At 51.7% G+C, this 16606-nt stretch overlaps 1 protein-coding gene across 1 annotated transcript; it reads left to right on the forward strand.

Moving 5' to 3' along the window:
• The first annotated feature begins 12381 nt into the window (after positions 1 to 12381).
• ADORA3 (adenosine A3 receptor) lies at positions 12382 to 16606 on the forward strand. The gene is made up of 2 exons (XM_019457835.2): positions 12382 to 13271; positions 15497 to 16606. Exons 1-2 carry the CDS (start codon positions 12922 to 12924, stop codon positions 16101 to 16103), a joined length of 957 nt encoding a protein of 318 aa, XP_019313380.1. The 5' UTR covers positions 12382 to 12921; the 3' UTR covers positions 16104 to 16606.

Here is a 16606-nt window from a genome sequence, read left to right on the forward strand (position 1 = left end):
CTGAGGACAGGCATGTAACAGTTTGGGATACTGATGGTTCTTCTCCAAGACACAGGGGAGCCGAGGCTCAGTCCTTCCTCTCGGGGACTCCTGGTTCTGCAGCCCCTTGTGAAACCAGGCGGGAAGAGCCAGGCTGTGTCCCATGGGCCAGCATCCATGTGATGCTCAGAAAGGCCTTTCCAGGTGAGAGTCTGGGTCGAGAACTAGGCCTTCACTCTGGGTTAGAGTCTGGGTCAAGAACTAGGCCTTGACTCTGGAGATTCCCTCTTTCGGGGAAGAGAGGCCCCCGGGGGCATCTGTCTGTTGAATTCAGAATTCTAGACGCTCAACCTCCGTCACTCATCTGTGGAGACTGGCAAAACCCAGCCCCCGGGGCTGAGGCGGGCCAGGCAGCATGGTGGCTGGGCCAGTGACCGCCGAGGGGGACGCTGGCTCCGCGTTCACAAACAGGGCCATCCTGGGAAAGCTGCTTCACCTTCCTAAATATCAACTTCCCCACCCTGCGAACAACAGATGTGATGAAAATGACGGACGCTATGATACGGCCATGGCAAGGGTCAAGCGAGATAGGACACTAGGCGTCGTGCCCAGAAAAGCCCACGGGAGGGCTGTCGCTGTACCCGCTGCACGGGAAAGCCCCCAGCGTGGCTCCTGGCACACGGTCCGCGATGGATACTTGTTACTGTTTTCCCTTCCTTTCTTCCTCCTCAACCTGACTTGAGGGGAGGTGACATGGAAAAGTGTGTGTGCGTGTGTGTGTGTGTGTGTGTATGCACGCGCGTGCCCGCCCACACTGCACATACACTCGCGGTGTGTGGGACCGGTGCCGGGTGCTCGTCACTTATTACACCTGCTGCCTCTGTGGGCCCTTGGTGTCACCTGTGGAACAGGGAGTTGGACCCATTGGTTTCCAAGATCCATCCACGAAAGGGTGGATCCACGAAAGGGTGGGCACGTGGTCTCTTCATTCCGCTACCACCCAGCAGAGTCGGGGCCTTCCTTCCACCACAGCCTAGTGGCCTGTTTGCCCTTCTCTGATGCACGTGCCCTCAAGTCCGTGCATTTTCCTCCCACGGCCTCTCCTCCCGCGTCCCCACACCCCCACCCCAGCCAGCAGCTGCCCTGGCCTCCCTGCAGATGTTTCCAGTTTACAGATTGCATGGAGGGCACGTTGGTCATTTGTTCCATTTGCTCAGAAACAACAGCCAGCATTATGGGCAGGAAATGCAGAGGTCGTGCCAAACTGCAGGATGACACAAAACGCCCTAGTCATGGGCACTGGGCGCGCTGGGGGTGGGGGGAGGGAAGGAGCGCAAGCTGGCTTGTCTCGCCGTGACCTGGAGCTCTGTTGTCGCGGTCACTGAAGCAAGGTCCGGCTCCCCTCTGGGAATGGCCCGAGCGGCCCGTTGACTCATCGTGGAGGGACAAGGACAGAGCGAGATGCTATCTTGGATGCTGGGAGCAATCGGGGCTCGGCTCCGCAGCCCGGCCCTGAGGCTGAACCTCGACCAAGAACAAATTCTATTTCTTTGTTCCTGCAAAATCAGGAAAGATTGCAGGGGTAATGAAAGATTAGATGATGTTTGGTGTTGAAGGTCGAGAGCAAACACAAATAAATGTAATGCAAACTAAATTGTGGGCCTCACGGGCCCCGGATGTTTGCCATGCAGCTATTCTGGCCGGAGCCGGCTGTGTGTTCAGCAACCCTCACACCCTGCTCAGGCGGGGGCCCCTTCATAGCAGCAAGTAGTGCCAGAATGAATGGCACACAAGAAATGGGCACTATGATTATTGCTCAGCGTCATCTGGCTCTCGAGACCCAGGCTGGAAGAGTTTCGCTTACAGCAAATTGGGAGCCCAAGCGGCTTTCAGGGGGTAGTGAGCTGGCAGGCTGCCTTTCCCCAGGCCCAGAGGAGTCATGGGTGGGACTGCTGGTGAACCCACCGGGCAGGCCTGCTGATGCTTTCCTGGGTAAGCAGGTGCCACCTCCAGTGTAGACAAACCACTCAGAATGGCATAAGCAAGGGACTTCCTGGCAAGTGTGAAGAAGGGAGAGAGAGGTATTGTAGCCTCTGGAAATCTCCTTTGCACACTTCTCATTTCTGAAGCCTGGGACACATCAGGTGGAATTGGAACTGAGAAAAGCCCCTTCAGTGAGAGACCGAGCATCCGCACTGGAGAAACACAGGATGCAGGGGGCACATCCTTAGTGGATTCCCAGTAACCCTGTATCTCACAGTTTGTGGCAGGGTGGTAGGTATGGAATGTAGGGTTTTTTAATGTTTCTTTTTTTTTTTTTTTTTTTTTTTGAGAGAGACAGAGACAGAGCACGAGCTGGGGGAGGGCAGAGAGAGAGAGGGAGACACAGAATCTGAAGCAGGCTCTAGGCTCTGAGCCATCAGCACAGAGCCCGACATGGGGCTCGAACCCATGAACTGTGAGATCATGACCTGAGCCGAAGTCAGATGCTTAACTGACTGGGCCACCCAGGCACCCCAGTAGGTATGGAATGTTCTAATTCAGGGTTTATCAGGTACCTCCTAAGTAGAGCTCCCGTCTGGGTGCTGGAGAGGCCCTGACAGTAAAACAGCTCCCCCTACCCCACATCCCGGAGCCCTCACGCACACTGGGGCAGAGAGTGGAGAGCCAGCACCATGGACCAGTTTCCGTGACACCTGCTGTGCCTATGTCACTTCACTTGGTCTTCACTCAAGTGTCTTTGTTACCTATCAAAGGGGCAATTGGAGACACAGAGAATAAACAATTTGTGCAACATCATCCATGTAGAAACAGAACTGACAACAAGAAAGACGGGTGTAGTTTGAAGCACATGGCTGGCACTGATAGCACGCAGGCAGGAGCACAGCGGAAAGGGCCTGCCCCCGTGTGAAGAGGCGTCTGGCTGTGGCTGAACACCCATTGGGCGCATCTGGGGTGCTCTGGTGTGGAAAGGCACTGTCGGTGTGGGACAATGTAACTTGCAGCACCCACCATTCCCCCGTTAGCGAGGACTGACAGGAAGACCGTCAGGAGTCAAGCACGGTGAAAGACCAACCCACCTGTGGGCTTGGTTGGAGGCTCCCAGGCTGTGTGGCTGGGGATTCAGAGAGTTGTGGACCAGGATGACCAAAGAGCCAGCAAAACAGAACAGGCATACAGCCCCTCCAACAAGTCACTGAGAGAATCAGCCCTGACGAATCACAGGAACTGGGGAGGGCATTTTTATGGATTCCCAACCGTAAAGGTCCCTAACCATTTCCTGGCTGCTTCTCCAGGTCTGACCTTGAACCAACCACTCTGGGCATCAGTTTCCCACAGTGCTCCATCCCTCCCCAAATCCCCGTGTCCTGGGACCCCTACACTGAGCACAGCGATCCGGGGCCAGTCCCCCGACTTCCTGAGTCCTGTTACATCATGTGTCAGAATGAAGTGGCCAGCCAGGGCCAGAGGGGGCTCTGGGATCTGCAGACAGAGCAGTGACGAGTAAGGAGGGGATGAACTAGTTGTGATGTGAAGGGGAAATGAGCAGAGTGAGACAATGAAAAACACGTGTGTGAGCTTGTGTGTACGTGTGTGTGTGTGTGTGTGTGAGAGGACACACCTTAGATCTACCACAGAGATGAGAGAATGACACAGGCCGTTGCACGTACAAATGCGGAAACCACAAAACGCAATGCAAATATCAGACATTCTCTCCGAAGGTCCCTTTCACTAGAGCTAACTGGTCACACTCTATTTTCTATCTGTACTGGTTTGAGACTGAAGTTAGATGCCAAGAAAACTATTTCTGCTGAGGAGGAGGGCTCCCTGTGTGCCTCCTGATTCCTCACTGGACGTTGAGAGGTGTGGTCAGCACTCTTGCGGGGCGAGGAGAAGACAGGCTCGAGACTAACATGTTATATGTGCCGCGAGGATTTATCCCAGTTCTTGTTTGGGCCGGGTTCTATTTTAGGCTCTTGGTACATTGGGGAGAAGGGGAGTGGGAAGGAGATCTAAAGAGGAGGAAGGCATCATTTCTTACAGAGTTTGCTTAAGGAGTTTACTAGCTAGTGGGAGAACAGTCATATAAATAAAATCACTACAAATGGTGTAATACAGGCTCGAATAGAGAAACGTGTCAGCTGGCTTGAGCGTACAGAGGAGGAAGCTATTAACTCAGTCTGGTAGTGACTTTAATCCTGTGTGGAAGTGGGTGGGGTGTACATAAATTAAAAAAAAGTGTAACTGGGAGAATCATAATATTAGACCCTGTACAGCACCATTCCTAAGGGAGTGTTTACTAGATAGCATTTGCTGGAGAGCGATGCTTCAAGAGTTGTACTGATAGCTTTTCTCCAAGAGCTCAACTAACCCCAGGGTGCATTTTCAGCCCCATCATTTTTTTTTCCCTTTTGTCCAAACTGATCATCTAAAATAATTGTGGGGGCGCCTGGGTGGCTCAGTCAGTTAAGTGTCCGACTTCTGCTCAGGTCATGATCTCGCGGTTCACGAGTTTGACCCCCGCGTCGGGGTCTGTGCTGACAGCTCAGAGCGTGGAGCCTGTTTCAGACCCTCTGTCTCCCTCTCTCTCTGTCCATCCATCCATCCATCCCTCTCTCTCTCTCACACACACAAAAAATAGACATTAAAAAAGTAAGTGAAAATAAAATAAGATTGTGGACCACCTGTTGAGGAAAAGAACCTCACTCCAAGTCACGGAGGGACTGGCGAGCATCTTTGTACAACAGCCTGGAATAATCACCCTGCAGACCTGCCTCCGAAATTAACGCCAGTGCTCCTTCTAATGTTCTACGTGTTTATTATTAATACTTAGCCCACTTCCAAAAAGGATGGGAGGTCGCTCCCAGTAAACGAACAGGGTGTGACAGAATCACTCTCACACGGGGAGCCCAGGGATGACGTGGGACCTCAAGATGCCCCGGGAAACCACAGCCAAGCATGGTCACGGAGACAATACCAGCTCCAGCCTCTTCGCTGCCCCTGCACACCTGAGTTACACAAAGCTACCCCAGTAGGCAGTTACACAAAGCCAGCTAGTTTATTAAGAAAAGCCCCCTCCTGGCTAGCACTCAACTCCTCAGTGAAATTTACCCTAAGAAACTTTCTACAAGGAACAGGGCAGCAGACCATCCCCCTCGGTCATGATGAAATGCTGAGACATACTTCTGATGACAGCTTTCTATATTTACCTTTAATAAGCAGCGGAGAGAATCAGGTTATCTGGGAAGGCGTTTAGCAAGGAACAAACGTAATATGGTTTCATGACGCTGCTGTCTGATCACGGGCTGGGTGCAAGAGAGGCACACGGAGAACGCAGAGGAAGAGAGGTCGGCTGCCCACAGCGGTCCCAAACCGCCGTCTTCTAAGCGGAGCTGGTGGGGGGTGGGAGCCAGACGGTTGGTGGGATAGCACACTGCCCCTGATAGCTGGCCTGACCTAGGACACGAGACTTACCCCATTGGGACACTGAAGAATTTCTGCCTCAGATGACAAACTGGGTTTTGGCATAACTGATACCGTATTCTTCTTGTGGGGTTCACTGGGAAGAGCCAAGGCTTTGAAGCCAAGACAGATTTGGGTCCGGGCCACGGTCCTGTCGTTCACTGGCTTTGTTGCTCAGGTGGCTCACTGGCCAAGTCACTCAGGTGTCACCGCGGCTTAGTTTCCTCCTCTGTACAATGGATCCAACAGCACTTACCTCCAGGACGGCTATAGAATCGGAAGCGACACCTGGCAAAGTGCCCAGCCCGTGGTGGTTGGCGTTGTCTCCATGGCAGCTGTCATGAGAATAAACACGAAAGGCCTTGTGGAGTAGGAGGGGGAAGACACACGTCAGCAGGAGAGGGAGGTTGCTCGTCTCCTGCCATGGCAGGAGGGTTTGCACCCGATTCGTTAAGGAGTGGCGCCACATTTGTTAGGTGGAAGGTTAAAAAAAAAAAAAAAAAAGAGGGGTGGGGGGCAGGATACGGCCCCGCTGTAAACATTTAGGATCAGAGTTCATTCCTGCACGTTCTGGTGTGTAGATAAAGGGCTTAGGGGTTGACATCAGGATGTACAGTTGGCTTCTGAGTCCTGCCCGCTTTGGGACTTGGGGGTGACACCCCGCGTGGGTGATTAGAAGAAGCCGGGGGCTGGGGTGCCTGGGTGGCTCAGTCGGTTAAGCGTCCAACTTCAGCTCAGGTCATGATCTCATGGTCCGTGAGTTCGAGCCCCGTGTCGGGCTCTGTGCTGACAGCTCGGAGCCTGGAGCCTGCTTCGGATTCTGTGTCTCCCTCTCTCTCTGACCCTCCCCCGTTCATGCTCTGTCTCTGTCTCAAAAATAAATAAACGTTAAAAAAAAAAAAAAAAAAGAAGAAGAAGAAGAAGAAGAAGAAGCCGGGGGCTGAGTTGCGAAGACACCCAGAAAGTTTTGAGAAATCACGGGACAGGAGGCTCACCAGCAAAGGCCAGCAAAACTGCCCACAGAAGGGAGACGACTGGTCAGAGCCTGGCAGGTGCCAAGGGAGGGACCGGTGATATAGGTATGGCGGGGAGCGAAACCTCCCAGCGGGACCTCACCTGACAAGCCCTCTCCCCGTCTTCACTGTCCTCTCCTGAGGTGAGGAGGCCGGTGAGAGGCTCCTGTCCCCGAGTCCCCTCTGATGTTGGTACAGGGACAGTCCTGAGCAGACCTCTCCAGCCTCCGGGCCTCAGTTTCTTCTGCTGTGAGCAGAGATGAGTAAGACGGGCCTCTCGGGTGGTGGTTTTGCTAACTGAGTGAAGCAGAGTGTGTGAGCGGCGTGGTGCACCCTACAGAAAAACACAGATACTGTTTTTCTTGGAATACTCACAAGCTTGAATAAGTAGAAGCAGCTTCTCAACCTTCTTGAGTCAAGAGCATTGAATTTAGTGCGGCCCAGAAATATTCCATGGGATCAGGTTGAACTTAAGCAGTTGGCAATCTATCCCTGTCTCCTTTGCCCTTCATTCTCGATTCCTTCGTGTTCGGCACCATCTGAGGTCACTCTAAGCAGCGCCGAAAGGGGGTGCCACCAACTCCTCCCAGCTTCTTGTTTTCTCGCTCAGCCTGCAGCCTGGGAGGCAGTGGGAACGTGCTGCCACCTGGTGGTCACTGCTGAGCACACAGCCCCTGCCGACGCTCGGGAATAAGCCTTGTGGACACTTGAAGCTGGTGCGGGGAAGCCTCTGCCCTCGCTAAGACTCTTGTAGTATGAGCATCTCCTTGCTTTCTGAGTGCCTAGAACCTGGAACAAGTTCAGAGTTAGCTGAACCCTTCCCTAGACTCTCCATTAGGGCCTGGAGGCCTCCTGACACACGAGGTGCCGCGGGGTGTCTGGAGGGTGGGGCGTACACCCCCAAGGAGTTTCCCTTTGTTGAGCAGGATTTCCGGTTGCTCCGAGTGAAGGGACCTTGACCTCCCTCCGCCCCTTGTACTGGTTCTGAGTATCCCGAACTCGGGCCACAGTTCCTGGCTCCTTGGCCAAGCCGGTGTGGCTCAGGTCAATGGGTCCTAGTAGGAAGCCCCCTGGGGACAGTGCCTCCAGATCAGCCCCTAGAGGAAGGCTTCTGGAAAGGCCCAGTCTCCTCCTCCTGTGTTGACTGAGAGCAGGGAAGGGAGGGGTGCTGGGAGAGGCCACCTTCTTGGCCACCTCACTCTTTTTAAGCCTCCACTGCTGGCTAGCAAGCAAGAAGCTTTATAAAAATATAAGGTTTTGGGGAAGTGGTGATGGGGCCAAGAGGAAGCGGACAAACTGATTTTGTGCAATTCTGCAGGCAGCAGTGGAGTCCATGTGAGCCAACCTCAGGCGGGAGCCCCCACCTCCCAGCTGCCTGACATCCTGTCTCAGCAGCCTCCTGGACCAGTTTCTAGGACTCCAGAAGGCCCCCCCACCCCCACCCCGGGCTCCTGCTCAGACAGCATCTTGCTGTGAGTGCAGGGTGGTTGCTGGGGCTTGTCAGGCTTGTCTGGGAAGCTGCAAAGGAGCAGATGAACATCTGTCTGACCAGCCTCTCCTGACATTAAGCAGAACCCCAAGGGCAAGGTTGCAGCCCTGTGGCTGAGCTGTGTCCAGGGGTGTCGGGCCAGGGTTTGGGACAGGTGAGGCCTTTCCCTAGGACTCAGATGCTTTTCCTGTGGTTCAGGTTGATGGATTCCCTCCCCGATCCTTGCCTCTTCCATGGAGTCCATGTTCTTTTAATAAAACCGAAACAGACATGGCCCTTCTTTTAGATGGGGAAATTCCCTAAGCCACATCTCACTTATAATTTATTATTTAAAAAAATTTTGGTCGGTGGCGGGGGGGAATGGGTGGCTCAGTCAGTTAGATGTCCGACTTCAGCTCATGTCATGACCCATTTGTGAGTTCGAGCCCCGCATCAGGCTCAGAACCTGGAGTCTGCTTCAGATTCTGTGTCTCCCTCTCTCTCTGTCCCTCCCCTGCTCACACTCTGTCTCTCACTCTTTCTCAAAAATAACTATTAAAAAAATGTAAAAAAAAAATTTTTTTTGGCACTCTGGTCCAACAAAAGGTTTTCTTTCTATTCCAGATCTCCCCCTGAAGCCCTGCCAAGTGCCCTGCTCATTCTTTCACCTGTCCGTAATTCAGAGCAGGTACCAGACCTACACTATGCTGGTGCTCTGTTCCCATGATCTTGGTTGCCTCTTTCTTTTCCATGCATTGAGGCTAGAACCTCCCAATGATAATATGGCAACGTCAAGTTCAGAGACACCTTGTGCTTGTGAAAGCTTCACGTGGCTATTCACTTGCCCACTCATTTACCGTAGCCAGGAGCCTGGGTTTGAATGCCGGCTCTGCCACTTTCTAGCTGCGCAATCCTGGGCAAGTTACTTCACGTTTCTTTTCTTCTTTCTTTCGTTTTTTAATGTTTACTTAATTTTGAGACAGAGAGAGACAGAGCATGAACAGGGGAGGGGCAGAGAGAGAGGGAGACACAGAATCTGAAACAGGCTCCAGGCTCTAAGCTGTCAGCACAGAGCCCGACGCGGGGCTTGAACTCGCGAATCACGAGATCACGCCCTGAACCAAAGTGGGACGCTTAACCTACTGAGCCACCCAGACACCCCAAATTACTTCTCCTTTCTGAGCCTCAGTTTGTTCAGCTGTGATTACAGTAAACATTTCATCAGAGAGCATTGAATGAGACCATGAAAGTAAAACCCTCACCGTGGCAGGTGGTATGAGGGAACATACTCAACCGGTCCTAGCTGATTCTATACTTAGTGCCAAGCTGATGCCCTCTGGTTCACTGAGGAGCTTTCCTATTCATTCATTTAACAGAAATATTCTTGAGCACCTGCAACCTGCCAGCCATGATGGTGGGGCTAGAAATGATGAGTGGAGACCCCTATGCTCCAGGGGCGTAGATAGCAGGGGAGGGGCTTAAAAACACAGCATGGTGAGGGGATGTCTGGGAAATTCTCTTCAGGGTCCTGTTCGAGAATAGTCTTGAAGGAAAAGTGCTTGTGTTCTAGGTGGACACAGGGAGAAGGGCTTTCTAAGCTGGGCACACATGGGGGAGGAAGAGAAATCATGGTGGTGCTTGTGGTTTTGGAGAAGAGGGGGATCCAGGCACCAGGAGGCTGCAGGGGGCTGGGACACCCCACCTCGAAGGGTCTCGTTCGTCATTCCAAAGGGGCCGGACTTGATCCTGAGGGCCGTATAGAGGCTGTGGGGAGACTTGCTTCTGGGGATGGCTCAGGGGGCTGAGACGGCGTGTCCATGAGAAATGAGGGAAGTTACCCAAGAGCAGCTGTGGGGCGTGTGGGGGGGGGACAAGATGACCATCTGTCCTGGCCTCTCTGTCTTCTTTTCCAGCCTGCTCTCTCTTCTTTTCCAGGTTGCCTTCTGGCACTCAGTCTGGAGTGAGAAGTTGGCTCAGGGTCCAATACTAGGCAAAAATGCTAAGTAATGTGGAAACCTCTCTCCTCATCCCTCCAGTCACCCCCCTGAGCACGGATGGGTTCAGCCTTCCCTTGGTTCCTGGACAGGAAATGTCCAGAAAATTCAGGAGACACAATTCCCAGGTGGGAAGAGGGGTCTAGGTCAAGGTGTCTCAAGTGCGGCCCCAGCCGCACTTTTCCCCCTAGATTATTCTCTCCCAGGCTATTCTGCACCCACCTCTCTGCTCTTGTTACAGGTGCGGGAACACAAAGCCCTCTCCGTGGCTTCTCTAACACAGCCGAGATGGGCTGGTTATAAAAGGACTCTCTCAGGTCCTAAAGGAGGATGAAAGGGGTAAAGATCAGGTTTCCAGCTCTAGCTGTGGAATCCATCCCCAAAACCTTGCCCACTTTCTGTGGCTGGATCCGTGGCTCAGGTACTTTCCTGGCCTCTGCCACCTTCTCCCTCCCCCAGCTTCTGGCTCATAATGACACAGCCCCCCTCACACCTCTCTCTCTAAATGTGGAAGCTGTCTGTTGCCTGACCAGCTCTCGAATGCAGAGCAAGGCAGACCTGGGTGGCCAAGCACCCCCCTGGAAACCGCTCCCTTACTATACATTCGCCCCAACGTAGCAATATGACTGATCCTTACCCCAGAGTGTCTTGCTCTCACATATTGGCTGTTTGGTCCTACCGGGTGGCAAGGGGCCCGCAGAGAGGGTATCTTTTTTTTTTTTTTTTTTTTTTTTTTACACCCTGTCACCAAAATTCAACCATTGCTTTAGGGCGAGAGCAACTTCTTTCGGTAGCACACAGCCTCCTAGAAATTGCTCTCTGTGACTTCCTCCCCTGAAGCAGAGATAAAGAAAGCAGTTGCAGTAGATACTCTTGTGAGAAGCTGCACTGGAGGCTGGCGAAGCTTCTCAAGTTCCCACGGTGCAGGGATGTGGGCATGGTTACCACTGGAAAACGCTGGAAAGGCGGCGATGCTTACTGCTGGAGAGGGCCGCTGCCCCTTAATGTCTGGGGGGTTGGGCCAGGGTGAAGTGGCAAGTCCAGGAGGCATGGGCAAGGTTATTCAGACTTGGGCCAACTTGAGATGGGGGGAGGGGGTGTGGGGGGAGCAGAGGGTGACGTGGAAATGCCACGGCCCCGAGGCGTCTCACTGGTGCCCTGGCAAGGATGTGAGCAACGCTGTTGTCGGTGTTGAATTTTAGTTCTGGCTGCGCGTAGATTGGGGTTATTTAAGGCAAATATTATAAACCTTCTGATCCACTGTGTGAGCTCAGGTCCACCCATCCCTTCTTGCTGGGTCTCTAAATAACCCCAGTGGGCAGGACTGGACCTTAAATAACAATTGCATTTGAGTGTCTGATTTCCAGAAGCTTCAGACCAGGTGATGAGCAACTTCCAGGGAAGCAGTTTGGTTCCTCTTTTCATGCAGGTGGGGGTGGGTGAGTGGGAGGGGTATGCTGTGTGATTATGTACACGCGTGGCCCTTTCTCTCCTTTCTGCCTGGCCGGTCATCCTGTTGTCCTGTTGTTCCTCAAAGAGATTTGTCACAGCGGTGGTAGCTGGTGTGAGGGCATGTAAGACATTGGTGGGCGTGTGGGCTGACAGGGGGAAATGTGGAGTCAGCAGATGTGATGCTTGTGGGAGGTGCTGAGTGTTTTTGCCCTTCTGAGCAGGGGATCTTAGCTTGTCCTTTGGCAACGGGTCTCTCTCTCTCTCATATGAGGGAGACCGACAGTGCAAGTGGGGGAGGGACAGAGAGAGAGGGAGACACAGAACCCGAAGCAGGCTCCAGGCTCTGAGCTGTCAGCACAGAGCCCGACATGGGGCTCGAACTCACCGACTGCAAGATCATGACCTAAGCCAAAGTCAGACGCTTAACCCACTGAGCCAGGAGCCTGGGTAAAGGATCTTTGATGCAAAAGCTGGGTCCCAGCTGGCCTCAGTGCTTGCTGTCTGCACTGTCTTAGTCTGTTCAAGCTACTGTAACAGAATACTGCAGACTGGGTGGTTTATAAGCCATAGACATTCTGCTCTGGAGGCTGGGAGGTTCAAGATCAAGACACCGGCAGATTTGGTGTCCGGCGAGAGCTAGCTTCCTGGTTCATGAATGGCAGAGGGAGTGAAGGAGCTCTTTGGGGTGTCTCTTATAAGACACTAATCCCATGCCTGAGGGCTCTATCCCTAAGACCTAGGCACCTCCTAAAGACCCCACCTCCTAATACCATCACTTTGAGGATCAGATCTCAACATATACATTTTGCGGGGACACAAACAGTCAGTCTATAACATACGCTAAAAAAAAAAACAAAAAACAAAAAACAATAAATTCTGGCTAAGGCTGCCACCACAATCTATTTCTTGTTCCCCTGTGGCTCCCGTTTGCTTCCTTGTCACAGGATCTTTCTGCTAAGTCAGCAGAAAACCAGAATAGAAGAGTCTGTGTTTCCACTGCTCTCCCACCCGGCACTACACTCCTATCCAGTCCCCCCGTGAATGAATTCAGAACCTTCTCCCTGACATTCACACCCCTCCTCTTCTCTTTCTATCTTCTGGCTGAATGTCCCTGGTCTCTGCTTCCTCTTGGCCCATCTTACTTCCTGAAACACCCCTGAAGAGGGCTGCTTATCTCGATGGAGCTCAAGTGGCCCCCTGGGGGCAGGAGGCAGAGGTCTTGAGCGTGTCTGTCTGGGGAACTAAGAGCCGCAGCACTTTCAGATTCAGCCCACAGAGAACTGTCCTCCACGCTTCCGGGAGCCCAGGGATGTGTGGCCCACAAAGAGGCAAGAAGTGATTGCCCCTAGATGGGCTCTCTCTAAGAAAAGGTGGGGGCGTCTCCAAGGGAGTGTCCCATCGGAGAAGAGAAGGAATGAGCGAGTTGTGAGTTTCAGACTGCTGCTGCTGCCCCTGAACCTCAAGTGAGGTGCCTGGCAAGAGCTCGACTCACCGGGCTGCACGGATCCCGTCAGCACGCCTGCTACTAGGGAGGCTCCTTGGCGAGAGCAAGATGGCTGTCAACAGCACTGCCCTGTTGTTGGCCAACGTGACCTACATCACCGTGGAGATTCTCATCGGGCTCTGTGCCATAGTGGGCAATGTGCTGGTCATCTGGGTGGTCAAGCTGAACCCCAGCCTGCAGACCACCACCTTCTATTTCATTGTCTCCCTGGCCCTGGCTGACATTGCCGTTGGGGTGCTGGTCATGCCTTTGGCCATTGTCATCAGCCTGGGTATCACAATCCACTTTTATAACTGCCTCTTCATGACCTGCCTACTGCTGATCTTCACCCATGCCTCCATCATGTCCTTGCTAGCCATTGCTGTGGACCGATACCTGCGGGTCAAGCTCACAGTCAGGTAAGAGGGGAGGTGTGATGGGGGCGCCTGGGGCACGGGGCTACAAAATTCAGATCCCAGACGATTTTTCAGTGAAAACAAATCCAGACTGAACTTGAAAGAGGACACTACATTTCTTTGCACCATTTGGTGTGTGAGGGGCTTAACGACGCTGAGCTGGGACTCTGGAACAGAGGAATGCTCGATCATTCTCCACTGACTGTGGGCGTGTATGCTCGGGCCCCCGGGGCAGCTAAGGATGATGAAAGCTTGATGCATCTTTAATTAGTAAAAACTGTTCCTGAGTTTTAGAAATGTTGGAAACCTACCAGATAAAATAAGGAGCGAACAGAAAAGAATAGGCAGGGATAAATGGATGGTTCTGTTCTTTGCAGATGTAGGTTATTTTAAAGTTACTTTAACTTTGCTTCCTCTTCCATGTAGAGACGGGGATCAAAACGTTCTCCACTGCAGAAAGCAGTAACAACCTTTCCTGTGACCATGTGAATAGAATAGGCCCACCAGTGGAGACATCTCATTCCCCAAGAGTCCTGAATAGCAATTGTCTCATATTCCTCCTGTCTGGTCTTGGGGAAGAGACGTGGGGAGAAACCTGCAAATCTGCAAACAAGCCAGGGGTCAAAGCCCAGATCTTGAGCTCTGAGCTGGGGCAAGTTGTTTAACTTTCTCAGCTTTGGTTCCTCGTCTTTCCACGGTGGTTAACTTTGGAACTCTGAACTCAGACTTACCTCGTTTCCATTTTTACCTCTGCCGCTTCCAGCTCATGCAGGTTACTTGCCCGTTTCTTTTTTTCACCTATAAAGTGGGGACAGTAACTGCAACTTCCTCATGAAATTCCATAGGTCGGGGCGCCCTGGGTGGCTCAGTCGGTTAAGCATCTGACTCTTGGTTTTGTCTCAGGTCATGATCTCACAGTTTGTGAGTCAGAGCCCCCATCAGGCTCTGTGCTGCCATTTGCGGAGCCGGCTTGGGATTCTCTGTCTCCCTCTCTCTCTGCTCCTCCTTCGCTTGCACTCTCTCTCAAAATAAATAAACTTAAAAAAAAATATCTTTCTAAAAAAACGAAATGCCTGTCCAGTCTGTGCTCGATCAATGGTAGTTCAAATGACTGTTATCCTCACCCATCACCAGCAATGAAATGGACATTATCATAGGGATAGCTTTTGTTTGTTGTGAGTTTTTTTTCATTTTATTTTTTTAATGTTTATTTATCTTTGAGAGAGACACAGAGCACAAGTGGGGGAAGGGTCAGAGAGAGAGGGAGACACAGAATCCGAAGCAGGCTCCAGGCTCCGAGCTGTCAGCACAGTCCAACGCGGGGCTCTAACCCACGAACTGTTGAGATCATGACCTGAGCCGAAGTCGGACGCTTAACCGACTAAGCCACCCAGGTGCCCCTGTTGTGAAATTTAATTGAGCTAAAGTCTCCTGAGGACACAGTCGGTGCTTAACAGAATCAGTTTCCTTCTCATAGTCTGTGTGGAATGTTGTCAGGAAGGATGCTGGAAGGAGAGATGGTGACTCCTGTTGGATGAGTCGTTTTAGGTCCTGGAAGCACTTGAACCTGAACTCTACAACTCCACAGACCCATGTGACTCAAACACCAAGTGTGGATGCCATTGCAAAGAGAGAAGCAGGGGCAGGCACGGGTGGGGGGCAGTGTGGGAGAGGCAAAGTGTAATTCCTGGACCAAACAAAACATGGCCGGAAACGCACTTTGAGGAGATGATTTCTCACGAAGTAGGCGATGCCAGGAGACTTAGAAAACTCTTATCCTCCCAGGAATCAAAGAGTTCTTGAGCTGCGAGTGTGGCAACATATTTCTAATCCATTCTAGATGGTATTTCTTTTTTTTTTTTAATTTTTTTTTAACATTTTATTATTTATTTTTGAGACAGAGAGAGAGAGAGCATGAACAGGGGAGGGTCAGAGAAAGAGGGAGTCACAGAACCTGAAACAGGCTTCAGGCTCTGAGCTGTCAGCACAGAGCCCGACGTGGGGCTCGAACCCACAGACCATGAGATCATGACCTGAGCCGAAGTTGGCCATTTAACCGACTGAGCCACCCAGGCGCCCCGTGGTATTTCTTGAAAAAAACAAAAAACAAAAAAGAAGTCCCTGGAGAAATTTGCAGGAATGCCAGCACTCTCCAGCCTCATCTTCCCCTCCCCCACTCCTTTAGCAATTCCTACTGTAAACTCACCCATTCTCTTCCATTCAAACAGATACAGGAGGATCACCACTCAAAGAAGAATATGGTTGGCCCTGGGCCTTTGCTGGCTGGTGTCATTCCTGGTGGGACTGACCCCCATGTTTGGCTGGAACATGAAACTGACCTCCGAGTACTACAGAAATGTCACCTCCCTTTCATGCAAGTTCCGTTCTGTCATGACGATGGACTACATGGTCTACTTCAGCTTCTTCACGTGGATTTTAATCCCCCTGGTTATTATGTGCGCCATCTATCTTGACATATTCTATGTCATCCGGAACAAACTCAATCAGAGCTTCTCGAGCTCCAAAGAGACAGGCATGTTTTATGGACGGGAGTTCAAGACGGCCAAGTCTCTGTTTCTGGTTCTCTTCCTGTTTGCTTTGTCCTGGCTGCCTTTATCCATCATCAACTGTATCACCTACTTCCATGGTGAGGTGCCGCAAATTATACTTTACTTGGGAATTTTGCTCTCCCATGCTAACTCCATGATGAACCCTATTGTCTATGCTTACAAAATAAAGAAGTTCAAGGAAACCTACGTTTTGATCTTCAAAACCTGTATGATCTGCCAGTCCTCTGATTCCTTGGACCCAAGCACTGATCAGACTTCTGAGTAGTTATCCATGAAAGACCCCTCTTCACCCCATTGACCTTCGGATTCGGCATCAGTAAACGCTTGAAGAACCACCCATCTGAGCCAAAGGCTTTCATGTCCTTAATTCCTTCTACTGAGTGGGGAGCATTTGACTGGCTGCCCCCAGTGGTACCTCCCCTAACACCCCCTTTCTATTATCCAATTTTTTCCTTGTCTTTCTTTGATTCTATGTTCCGGATGACTGACTTGAAGAAAGCGTTCTACTGTTACTACTGCCTCCTGTTTGGGAAGGAGGAGAAGTCAAGGTATCTGAAGGATGCTTTGTTGACTTACTGATGAAAGGTCCCGATCTGGATGTGTGTGGTGGTGACTCAGTTCCTTTCTGTCGTGGAACCAAGCAGAGACACCTACACCATCAGATGCCAGGGAGATGGTGGGAGCAGAGTTTAACAAAGGGGGATTTAAACTGCTGAATTCACCAGTATTTGAATAAATGTATTTGAGTAAATAAAAGATGACGGCTAA

Source organism: Panthera pardus, unplaced genomic scaffold (genome assembly GCF_024362965.1).
Source record: "Panthera pardus isolate Hobbes unplaced genomic scaffold, ASM2436296v1 HiC_scaffold_11, whole genome shotgun sequence".
Taxonomy (NCBI): domain Eukaryota; kingdom Metazoa; phylum Chordata; class Mammalia; order Carnivora; family Felidae; genus Panthera; species Panthera pardus.

Coding starts and splice junctions, on each gene's coding strand:
- ADORA3 (XM_019457835.2), top strand. CDS start 12,922: ATGGCTGTCAACAGCACTGCCCTGTTGTTGGCCAACGTGACCTACATC. Junction 13,272..15,496: donor CGGGTCAAGCTCACAGTCAG/GTAAGAGGGGAG, acceptor CCATTCAAACAG/ATACAGGAGGATCACCACTC.